The sequence below is a fragment of the Cyphomyrmex costatus genome, unplaced genomic scaffold (genome assembly GCF_001594065.2).
Source record: "Cyphomyrmex costatus isolate MS0001 unplaced genomic scaffold, Ccosl1.0 scaffold497, whole genome shotgun sequence".
In the NCBI taxonomy this organism is placed as follows: Eukaryota; Metazoa; Arthropoda; class Insecta; order Hymenoptera; family Formicidae; genus Cyphomyrmex; species Cyphomyrmex costatus.
Window position 1 is genome coordinate 435,982 of NW_017279244.1, and position 12,402 is coordinate 448,383.

Genomic DNA, 12,402 nt, shown 5'->3' on the forward strand with positions numbered 1-12,402 from the left:
ACATATATATATATGGTATACACATATAAAAGTTTTATTTGTAAACTTTTATCTTAAATAGTAGTTCTTGAGATAAAATAATTAAGGTTTCAATATGACATATGGCCAATGACAGACCATGTTTTACTCACTTGAGTATTACGAAGCGCATTGAGAAGTGAAAACTTTCTTACTGCAATATTTTAACTCGCGAATTCTGGGTCATCCTATATATATCATATCATACCGACTGTCTTTAGTATTTGGCATTAACTGTGTTTTTATTAAATATAATTGACAAGCTTTTTAATTAATACGAAATAAAATCTTCATCAATAAAAATTTTTAAAGACGTCATATGTTGCAACTTCTCAATATTTTCGATATTAAACATCGTCGTAAATAAATAACGGATTGGAATCTTCTGCTAAAACATATATAACGTATGAAAGGAAAAGATTTATTTCCGTTAAAACCGTTACTATATAACATTCATGCTTAAATAAATTTTACAGTACGACGAAAAGAAAGCGATAAATTTGTCGAGTAATACAATGAGGTTGCTAGAAGACGTTCACGATTTGAGATATTTCGATGACTTGGTGAAGCTCTTAGAAGGAGAACTCGAGAGAATCTCCAGAAGAAATTGGCCATTTATTCTAGGTCACAGCAAGCCTCATGAAGAGATGAATCTAATCATTTGATTGTGATCTCAAAGATCGTCGTGGATCTAAAGTTCATGATCATGATCTCAAAGATAGTTGCGAATGGTCGGCGTGCAGGATAAAAGGATTTTCTTCAGGAAGAGGATGTCTCAACCTTCCTAAATGTTCATAAAGAGAAAGTACCTCATCTCTCTTTTGGCTCAATGACTTACATATCTTTCAAAATTATTAGTTCGGAATTATCAAAACGATACGTGTAGTAGATACTTTTTAAAGATTACCACATCGCGTGAATAATCTCCAAAAATAATCACAATTACAGTTAGCACAAAAAATTAAACTATAAATTTTGCGACATTTTAAAGCGAATGAAATAATCTCATTTCTTGGTAAAAAAAAATCGATTTCGTAATATTTTATCGAAATGAATCTCATGCAAATTATCATTTAAGACAAAGCAGCTTGTGATATATTCTGATAGATCTTATTTCTTATATTCGCTTTTATAGAATTTTCAATAAATGTCGAAATTTTTTTTTAAGTACTTGTGTTCACATATCAATATCCACAGAAATAGAGAACATATATATATATATATATATATATATATATATACATATGTATATTTATTTATTATTACTAAACAATTTATTATCTACAGGTCTCGTACATGTTTGAATCCGTATACATAGCACCGAGTAAAAAAATTCCTACAACATATCGTTGCTACTCGTCCCACTATTTTATCGCTATCTCGCCGCGTTTCAGCAATATTTTTAATGCCATTTTTAATACCCGTTAATTATCGTGTTAAATATCCGTACTTTTACAAGCAAAGTCTACACTTAGTGGTGTCTATTTAGTGTTTCGTTAATACTGTCAGCCTTAGTATCAATTTTTCTACGGAGCACGAAATTAGGTGACGTCCGTGCGTTGCATGTGTCTGACGTGCTGTCGAGAGGAATCGTGGTAGGCGATCCCCGCGCGCAACATTTCGCCGTGTCGGAACACATCGTGGGACGTAGAGAAGGATGGCAATGTGGGCAACGACGGCAACAGGCAGCTCAGCATACTGGGACCACCATCCGAGGAGTAAATCCCGTTGGTCGGAGGCACCATTGACGTGCTGCACGTAGCGGGAGTGGCTCCCGGCAATGTATGTCCGTTTTGATCGCCAGAGCCCAATAGGCTTGAACTTGTACCCATCAGGTTCCCTATAGGAATACCGAAAAAATCTATGTTTTATTAATATTGAAATAAAGTGACCTCGAGACTGTGATCGTTCATTTGCTACAACGACGCAATTAAAAAACATACTTTGCTCTCTAAGAAGTTATTCAGAAAATAAGTTTGAATATTGAATCATTAAAATTTTATGATATTAATTTTGAAGTAGTTTTTATATAATAACTGAAATTGCAAAAAATAGCGTATTATTTATAAATAATAAGCGTATATGAAATTATTAAAATTTTTAATTAATTATAAAATTAAGCTCTTGTGTTCGAATGAAAAAGGATGATAAAAGGCAGAAAATTTCAAACTGTTATAGAATGTTGATCGGTATTATTACGTTAATATTGATTTTTAAAAAAGACGAATACTTTATGAATAATAATTTGTAATTAATTAATTAGTGTCGAGAAAGAGAGAGAGAGAGAGAGAGAAAGAGAGAAAATCATGATTGCATGCCATCAATTCCTGAAATTCATTCTGTAAAAATTGGGTCAAAACAAGTTATTTCATTTGTATGTCTACATGCTTTTAGAAAACATTTGACAATTATTTATTATGACCATTTGAGAAAGTACAGTTTTAAATAAATACAAAATAAGAAGAGCTACGAGTCAACAAATAATTTTAAAGGTTTATTATCGATATGGAGGACAATAACAATGAGAAAGCAAAGATTTAATTTTAAATATGATTTTCGAATTGTGATACACGATGATTTTTAACGAAATTATAAGCAATTAAAATTCTTAAAATGCTCCTTTTATTTAATCGCGCGATATCTCTAATAAGAAATCTTAAAAATACTTTTTTTTTAAACCAATTTGTATAACAAATTTTAAGCTTTCACGTCACAATATCGAAAATTTTGACATTTTTTGGACACGTGATTCATAAAGTATAAAAAAAACAATATCAAATCTTATTGGACCGCGAGAGTTTTAAACTAAATACCGATGAGAACATGTCGTAATGGTCAAGCTTAATTAAGGTCTCGATAGTTTAAAGGACGCTTGCACGGAATGCCAGAGATTCGATTCCCGACCAAGGTAATATTTTACGTAAATTAATTATTTACAAATTTTAATATGTCATTCAATATTATTAAGATTCAATGCTCATGCTATGAGCATCAAAATTGTTAGATTGTTAGTCAATTTAACTCATGATAGTACTGTGGTAGTTTATTAGAGTTTGCGTTGTAAGTCTGAAAAAATTTTGGCGCGCATTTAAGAATCTACATACGTAATATATAAATTCACACGAAATTATATTAAAAGCATCCAAGATCCAGCTTGACTGTTATGGCATGTTCTCATTGGTATTTAGTGATAAAAAAAATCTCTTTTTTCTAGCTCGTAGTTTTTCCATAGAAAATATTCTGTAAGAATTACCAAACTCACAAAATAACATAATGACCTTTCAAAAGTAGAGATTTTAATATTTAACATTTTTTTTTTAATTTAAACTTTCAATTAATTTTGAACAAAGTTACAGCTGCTTGAATTTTGAAATTCATAGTGTTACGAACTTTTGTTCCAACTCCAATAATAGTAAACAATATCACGTTTTTGAATAAACACGAAACTTAACGTCACAAGGATTAATCACGATGGGATTTATTATATCCCATCGCAAATCCGGGCGCAATCGCGTTCTCGCAAAATATTGATAATTATCAGTGCTTATGATCGCGCGGTATAGAATTTATACTCACATAAAGAGGGACTTGTAATTCACGTGAATATGTTCGCGGTGTAACCGCTTTAGTGAAAGCGATAACGCATTCAGTGCATCCGTTAATCCTTCGACAATATCGCGCGTACATCGTATAATGCGCGTGAAGCGTAACATTAAAATTTTAATGCCATTGTGTAACATTTCTCCAATGGTTTACAACCAATGAGCTCATTAGCAGTAATTATTCTTTAAACACTCCATACACGGAGAGGAAAGAATCTTTATTCAGATAATTCTTTTTTCTTTATAATTGCATTCGAATACAGGAATTTACTCGAGATAAGTGAATGCTTATATACACATTTAACAAGCATTTATAAACGTTTAAAAGTAAAATATTCTTATTAAACGAAAATTGATCGAGAAATATTCAACACAAATAAGCGAAGAAGAACATATTCACTCAAAACAGATGTTGGTGTGATATTTTTTTGTGACTCTTACAATTTTTAGATCAAACAAACTGCGCGCCAATTAATTACTTGCCAATCTTAAAATACAGAAAAGCTTTAGTTTAGGACTGTTTTAAGATCGACAAGTAATCAACGCACAATTTACTTGAACTAAAAATTATTAGAGACTCACGCAAAAATATTACACTCTAGTTTACATTACAAATTTTTAATAATTTTTAGTACAAGAAAACGAAACAACTTTTTTTTAAACATATTTTGAGATATTAGGTTTAAATTTGTCGCCAGAAAAATTTTATGACATCGAATTTTTAAGAAATAACATAAATTTTAAGATATAGTGTGTCAATTTTTAATATAGCATTTTTTCCGAATAATTTGAATGCGACACAAGGCAAAATTAACACCAGGATTTGGTAATAATTGAGAAGGAATATTAGGATGAAAATATGCTAAGCAACTACTGTTGGATTTTAAATAATTATACGTGAAACCAAAGCTATTAAAAACAAAAATTATTTTCAATAAAACTTTACTAAGATATAAATCTAAAAATCGATCAATAGAAGTTCGATGACAAATTCAGACTCAAAATCTTGTAAACTAGTATAATTAGGCACCAACATTCGCTTTAAATAAATTTTATTTAATACAAATCGAAGTCTGTAACAGTCTAGCTGGATCTTAATTGCTTATATATAATTTCACGTAAATTTATATACTGATAATGTAGTCTTTCTAAACTGCGCGCCGAACAATTGTCAGTCTTGAAACGCAACTCTAATAAACTGCCGCGAATAAACTATCACGAATTAAATTAATTAACAATTTAATAATTATTTGATGCTCTTTTGGCAACTTATATCGATCTTTAACGACGTTAAAATCTGAAAATAAAAATTCTTATTGCGAAAAATATTATCTCAGCCGGGAGTTGAACCCGGATCGCTCGCTTTATGCGCAAGTGTCCTAGCCAGTTAGACTACTGAAACCTTAGTAATATTCCTCGCAATAACTGATATATGTAAAATGAGAAACATTTCAAACTTTATTTATTTGTGATTCTTGAAATTCGGCTAACTTGCGAATAACTTGCGGTTCACCTGAAAGACTGACGCTCGAGGCGGAACTGACGGACGAGGTAATGGATAGAGGTGTCACCATGGAAAAGTTAGAAGCCTCGGAGGATCTCGTGGCGAGGTGCGAGTCCAATCTAGCAGGGGGACGAACGCACGTCAAGGATGACAGACCGAAATCGCTAACTCTATCCGCCGCCGCAGCCGCCGCTGCCACCGCCGCACGCCGACGTCTCGCGTGTATCCCGGACTTGCTATTGTTGCCCAGACCGAAGTGCAGAAGCTCCAAGTGTCTTCTGAGATTTCTCGATTGACGCAAAATCGCACCGCACAACGGACAGGACACCGGCTGATCGGACAGACTGCGTGCTTTCGACAATCCGTCCCCTAGAACGAATTCGAAACTAGACAGACTTGAAACTAATCAGATAAGAACATTTCATATCAGACATGTCTCTAGCGTAGGTATCGATAATCGAATCTAATATACAAAAATAAATGGAATAATCGAAGGACTTACTGCAACAGTGAATTAAATCCGCATTTTTTACTGAGTGAATCAGTTAATTAACTTTAAAATTAAAGTGATAGGAAAAATATGTTGTGAAATTAATCCACATACGATATCTATTGGAATTTCTCCCATCACTTTAACTTATAGAGTTCATTTACTCCATTTTTACAAAATGTGGATTAGCCTAAACTGTTTACTGTTGCAATAAACTCTTCAAATCAGGTGGCTCGTAAATAACGTCAAGATCTTGTTTTGTGGAAAATAACACAGTCATGTACTTTATTTGCGCTTTATTGAAAAAGAAAAATTGGATAGTACATCGCTATATCCGTTATTTTATTTCTTTCTCAATTAAAGTACTAGTGGTTTTGTGTATGTACTATTGTCAACAGTCCACGTACGCAGCAGAGTTTGCCATTACAAAATAGGAATGTGCGTCGATTAATTTTCACTCTGTGGCTGTTGCAAGTCCTTGATTTCATTAGAAAATGGTATTCGTAAACGGTAGCCCGTATTCTTAAAAACATACTACTATTAGACCATTCTATTATAAGGGAAGAAATTAAAAGGGCAGTAAAAATGAACTACAGTGGACGAAGTTCAATTGCACTATCGCACGAAACCCCGATTATTATGTAAGTCCCAATGGTAAAAGAATAATGATAATTTTCACGATAGATTTCATTCATTATGCTTAATCTTCATCATTTATAATCCTACTGTACTATCTTATATCCTAAGATGGAAGATTCTCGTATAAAACTAAACGCGCAAATATACTCCGAATTTTTTATCTAATTAAATAACGTTTACGTCAATAATTACAGATAACCGTCCGCTTTCGTTAATATATGTATGTAACTACATAATGCAAAATATCTTATCACTCCTCTGTTTTTACTGTCGCACCCACTCATCACGATCTTGAGTGTCGCATCACTATAACACAATTGACAACCGAAAGAAATCCGCAAAAAAATTAACTATAAAACGGACAATGCATTCGTCTCTCGATATTCCCGGTGAGTCCTTGCATTTATCTGGCGATCGTCGGCGACGGGATGCTCCTCGGCGATGATATCACGCTTTCAGGTTCATGCGACGTTGGCGAGGGTAAGGTAGGATTGCAGACTATCTGTTCGTAGTCGTTACTACCGTCGGTCCCATACGTTATCGACGATTGATCGTTGTAACCCTCAATCTCAGGCTTAATCTCTACTGTTGCCGCGTCAGAGTTATGCGTCGTCATCGTTACTGCATTCGTCGCCGAGTGGTTGAACCGATATTTGCACGAGGACAATAGGTGCCTGCGAAGATTCCTCGCCTGACGTAAGGTCGCACCGCAAAGCGGACAAACACCCGGGCAGTCGGAGGCGCCACGCGTTTTTGATTGATTCGTGCCGGTCGATGCTGTCTGAGTAGACGCCAAGCCGGATAACGCTAGACCAGGTGGATAACCCATGTTGAGGGAACTGTGGAACTGCGGTATTTGCAATTGCAATGGCATCAGTGTATGCAGGTGCGACTCGTCGTCCGCACCGTGATCCTGATGCATCGCCTGATGATTGTCCGCGATGGACGATTCTTGAAGTCGCGGTGAATGACTGCCACCCTGATGGTTGTTCGCGTAGTTTCCGGCCAGGCAGTTACCCGCTGTTAACAGACACAAACACAATGTTACCATACGGGGCTGAACTGACGTTGCTTTGGGTTACTTTGAATTTGTTTCCCCTCTCACGCTCTCTCTCTCTCTCTTTCGCTCTCGCTCTTTCGCTCTCGCTCTCACGGTTCAGACGAATCGGAGGACGACCAATCAGAAATGCAGTTCAACCCGATCGATGGTTGTGCTTGTGTCCGTTTTAATTGAAAAACGAAAAAAAGGCCTACGTAGATGTACGAAATCTCCCGCAGGTGGTATAATTTTTGATAGTTTTTAGACGACTACTATGCTAAACGTAATACACCGGACACAAAACACAAGTGGAATTGCCATTTCATTATATTTCTGTCTTGCATGCTTAATTATAAACTTGTAGTTATCAGAATTAATTAAAAAATTGTGATAAGCATAAAAATCTCTAAATAACAAAATAAGGAAAAACTATCTAACAAATCACACTACACAGAAAACAGATAAGTGTTTTCGTTACAGTATTTTACTATAAAATATTTTAAAACTATTACAAAATCTGCTACATAGCTAATCTTGTTTCTCATTTTAAAAATAAATTATTTAATCCAGCAGGAGATGTAACATCTTTCCAAAATTCTTTACATTACCTGTATCATCAGTTTGATCCATGGCGTCGTCATCCTTGTTTTCGTAAGGCATTGTTTTGTTGTTGTCTTCCAAAGACTTGCTTTCACTGTCAGCAGTGCTTCTAGTACATTGCCACTTTCCAGAGGATGACGACGACTTCCTCCTTTTTTTTCTTCGTTTCAGTGGATGCGAGTTGACTGTTGGCCTCGACAATTCATCGTTGTTCGTCGCCGTTGGTATCGCAGACTCAGGAACTTTTTCTCCACTCTAAATGTACAATCACGTACACATATTGCATTTAGATTATAATAACTCTATTTTTATTTAAGTACAAAAAAATGAGATGTATCAAAAATATACCTCCGTTAGTATATTGGTTGACGATGTCAATCCGTGAATGCTCAAACAATGGGCAGCCTGAAGCAAGGAAGGCAATTGTGCCGGCTCGACGCTCACTTCTCCTCGGTATACGAATTCCAGCAAAGACTCCAAGTCATCCGCCCCGATTCCTGCCAACATAACCACTGGATGCTGGCATGGAGTGCTCTGTGAACAATGTAATTGTTGTAAGTTTCTATATGATGTTACGTACTAAAGTAATACTTAATGTAACTTAAAGTAACACACATTACACTTTAATACATATTAAAAACTGCTGTATGTAAAATAAATGAAGTAGCATAATATAATGAACTTTGACAATAAAATAATACATATATATTCTATTAAATAATGTGATAATATCATTATTAAGTAGTTAATCTTTTAAAATATTTATATAATTTTACATTTAACTTTGTTAGTTTTATAATAGCTTTTAATATGTGTGCACTTAAAGATTAAAAATTGAGCCACAATTCTTCAAGACTGGCTCAATTTTCATTCCTTAAAGTGAGATTTCATCCTAAAATTTAGAGAGTGTGCTTAAAACAGTCTAAAATGTAGTAATTATATCTTGTAGTTAAAACAATCTTAAATAAGAATTGACTATAAATACTGGTCTTAAAGTCTTATTGGAAAGATGACACAACCTTTAATAAATCCAAGAGGAACGGACTAGCTGCACAAAGAACAATTTTGTGTGCAGGAAAGCTGCGTCCGCCAGCAGCCAAGGTAACATCTACCAAATCGCCATCTCCCCTCAATAGTTGTACTGCAGAGGCCAGAGAAGAACTGAACTCTCCCCAGGACAGACTATAGAGTTGTCCGTTGCTACCCATTCCGTCCCTAAGAGCTTAACTGCAAAATAATAAAACATAAAAATACAATCACTTCATTTTTTATCAAACAGATCTACAAAGTCAGAACATATAAAAAATAAACATCAACAGCTGATCCAATAAAGTAACAAAATAAAATGGGTTTGAACCAACCTGAGTTGGAGGGGGAGACTAATGATGTTACATGCTCAGCATACCATATATCATTAATTTAACCCAGATCAATTCAAACCTACTGCAATCAAAGACACTAACGGATGGCAGTAGGTCTGCTCTTTTATTCCTACATTACAACTTTCTTATTATCGCCAAAGCTGCAATTTGAGCGCTTAAGTGTTGTAAGCTTCGTTCTATCTTTAATCACTTATTACATGTGAAAGGAAAATAGAATGAAGCTTACAGCATGTGAACATCCAAACCGAGTCCAAAACTCAAATATCAAACGTGTACCTACTTCACTCTAAGTTCCAAAAGTAGAAGGACACTAGTTTAGCTATAGAAAATAGATTATATTATAGTATAATACAATGAATCATTATGACTACTCTCTTTTTAGGAGACGCAAGTTTATTTATTTATTGTCAAAAGACTAAAACAATAAATTAACTAACATAAATACTATCTAATTTTCGACTCTTCAAATTAATACTCGAGCAAGAATCAGTGTAGTTTCATAGTATACAATGATTAATAGGCAATTGGAGTATAAGTGCTACATATGTAGTTTGCTAATAATCTTTTAATATCTGTGTAAATCATACAAACTTTAGGACGTTTTGATTATTGCTTATAGCCATTTTTAACTATAATTATATATATATATATATATATTTTAATTTAAAAAACTAAGGTGCATTAATCCTTAACTATCGAACTATTAGCAAATAAACTAAATTTAACACTCTTAGACTCCAATTGCGTATTAATCGTTATATACTATGAAACTACACTGTTCTTGCTTGAGGACTAAAATAATGTTTGTATCTACCATGTCTCCAAGAAAAGCTGTCTATAATTAACATCAGTATAATGATAACAAATCATACTCTGGATACAAAGTGCCAGCTCTATCACAAGAAAAAAAAGTAAATCATTACATCATTGTTGTTTACCAATATTGAACGAAGATGAAATAATTCACAATATTAGGTCTGTTTTCTAAACTAGTGTACGCTTTTGGAACCTAAAGTGAGACAGGTAAAGATTTGATATTTAGAGAGAAAAAAAGAAAGTTCAAGTATACGTTTCTAGAGCTGGAATAAAAACATACCTACTGTGTCAGCTATTTCTCGCTGGAAAACAGTCTAGATTGTTTAGAATTATTCTATAGACTATTCTAGAATAAAATTAAGACAGCTGACGATAGGTACACAATGGATGAAAAAACCGTGGATGGCGAGGTGCTACCATAAAAAAACAATCCAGGAAACCGGCTTCAGGTATCACTCCCGATATCTCCAAGATTAAACGTGAAGCACGCGTTGTAGACAACAATCCTGACGCTGACTAACGGTAACGACGCGCACGATCTTTTTCTCTCTTCTCCTCTCTCTCTCTCTCCTTTCTCTCTCTCTCTCTCCTCTCCCTCCCTCTCTCTCTCTCTCTCTCTCTCTCTCTCTATGTCTTTCTCCATCCCCGTTTCCTAATTAATGCCCCCACCCGATAAAGCGTCGCGGCGTCGTACCGTAAGTTAACCTAACAAAAATGGAACTTCGCTACCTACGTGACGACGGAGACCTCCTCTCACGAACGTTGTCGGCGACGAAAACGGGGTCGACGTGGCGAATCGCGCCCGTTTGTTTTCTCAAAGCCGGGTGATCACGTGTGCCACCGCAACCAGGTCTGGAGAAAGTCGTGGTCGCACGATGGTCACCTGGGCATGAACTCTCGCGCGTTGTCGGACGACGCGGACGTCCTCAAAACGTGCGTGTCGCACGCATCGGTAACTGCGTGTTACGCGGCACCTTTGATGATGATCGGTCGTCGACGTCGTTGTCCGTTGGCGAATCTCGACGCGGCACGCGGTATACTCTCTGTCTCTCGCGCAGGCAAAATTCAAACCCTATCGCAGGAGCGATCACGTATATACGACATGCGTGTGTGCATCATGTAATGTACAGTGCATAAACGTCACGCGTCACGGCGCGTTGCAGTGTTGCACCTTGCACGATGTAGCGTCGCGGTGCTGCCGTCATACGGCCAACGAGCAAAGTGCTGTCGGAAGTCAGCAAAAGGGCGCGAATTAGAATTTAAATTCAATTCAACGTCACCGAAGGGTCGATTTCAAAACTTGACTTATCAAATAATATATCTTAAGCGGTATCTATGTATAGTACAATAGACACTTTTCATTTTGCAGCACGAGGATTATTGTTTCTATCGTGTTATCTTCTCTCTGAATGCCAAGAAAGATAAGATGATATTTGCGTTGATTTGTGTTACTAGTGAAAAGTTCTTCAATGTGATATCAAACTGATATCAGGAATATGATGTCAAAAAGTAATCAAAATTATGACAAAATTATGACTATATGACTGCAAAACGTCCCACACCATGACGGTGATCTTGACTGTCATTTTGATGTTTGTTTAATATATTAACAATCATCCAGTAAAAAATTAAGCTGTTATTTATATTATTATATTAATGTACAAATGACATCCTAAATGTCAAAATACCGTCAACATAATGTCAAAATGACGATAGTATAACGCCAGCTTATTTCCTGAGAAACTCTGTAAAGAAATAAATAAAAGACTAATCTCTCTGTACTAATGCAGATTTACTTTAATTTTTGGCATAGTGTACTCTAACATTTCTAATTCTTTGAATTATGATAAGAGAAGATAAAAAGTATGTTAAACTGCAAGATTAAGATTAATCTACGTTATTATTATTAATAGAACGTCCATTAATCATACGATGTTATATTTATGTACAAGATTAACTTGATTTTTAAATCTAAAAGTAAATAACATTTGAAAGGGAGTATAAAATAACTGTATTATTATGTTGCATAGGAATTGTTATTAATATTAATTATGTGTGAATACAATACTTGAAATAAAAGTGTATCTGTTATAGAAAATATCAAATATATTATAATTGGGGGGAATATATACATGTTGTAGTATATTAAATCAAATAATCAATTATGACAATGAAATAATTCAAATAATATATGCATATTTTATTAAATAACGTGATATTATTATTACTAAAAGTATTTAATTGATTACAATACGTTATTATGTATTTTTACATTTACATATTATATTTTTACTATATACTTGCATATAATA

The 12,402-nt window shown here is 34.6% G+C and overlaps 2 protein-coding genes across 2 annotated transcripts in view; one reads left to right on the forward strand and one right to left on the reverse strand.

Moving 5' to 3' along the window:
- Nucleotides 1-967, forward strand: part of LOC108778205 (uncharacterized) — a 6,909-nt gene extending 5,942 nt beyond the window's left edge. Inside the window, exon 5 of the mRNA XM_018545322.1 lies at nucleotides 495-967. Within this exon, the coding sequence (XP_018400824.1) occupies nucleotides 495-683 (189 nt within the window). The 3' untranslated portion in view covers nucleotides 684-967. The remainder of the gene's footprint in view (nucleotides 1-494) is intronic.
- Nucleotides 968-1,313: 346 nt separating this feature from the next.
- Nucleotides 1,314-11,177, reverse strand: LOC108778211 (transcription factor GAGA). Its single transcript, XM_018545328.1, has 7 exons — nucleotides 10,824-11,177; nucleotides 8,912-9,119; nucleotides 8,241-8,426; nucleotides 7,901-8,147; nucleotides 6,679-7,273; nucleotides 5,134-5,519; nucleotides 1,314-1,858 (listed from the first exon to the last, which is right to left on the reverse strand). Exons 2-7 carry the CDS (start codon nucleotides 9,098-9,100, stop codon nucleotides 1,560-1,562), a joined length of 1,902 nt encoding a protein of 633 aa, XP_018400830.1. The 5' UTR covers nucleotides 9,101-9,119; nucleotides 10,824-11,177; the 3' UTR covers nucleotides 1,314-1,559.
- Nucleotides 11,178-12,402: the final 1,225 nt, after the last annotated feature.

Excerpts from the sequence above, each read along its gene's own strand:
- LOC108778211 (XM_018545328.1), bottom strand. The coding sequence starts at position 9,100 with ATGGGTAGCAACGGACAACTCTATAGTCTGTCCTGGGGAGAGTTCAGT. Across the intron at positions 7,274-7,900 it reads GGATCAAACTGATGATACAG|CGGGTAACTGCCTGGCCGGA; the intron begins GTAATGTAAAGA and ends GTCTGTTAACAG. Across the intron at positions 1,859-5,133 it reads CTCGAGCGTCAGTCTTTCAG|GGAACCTGATGGGTACAAGT; the intron begins GTGAACCGCAAG and ends GTATTCCTATAG.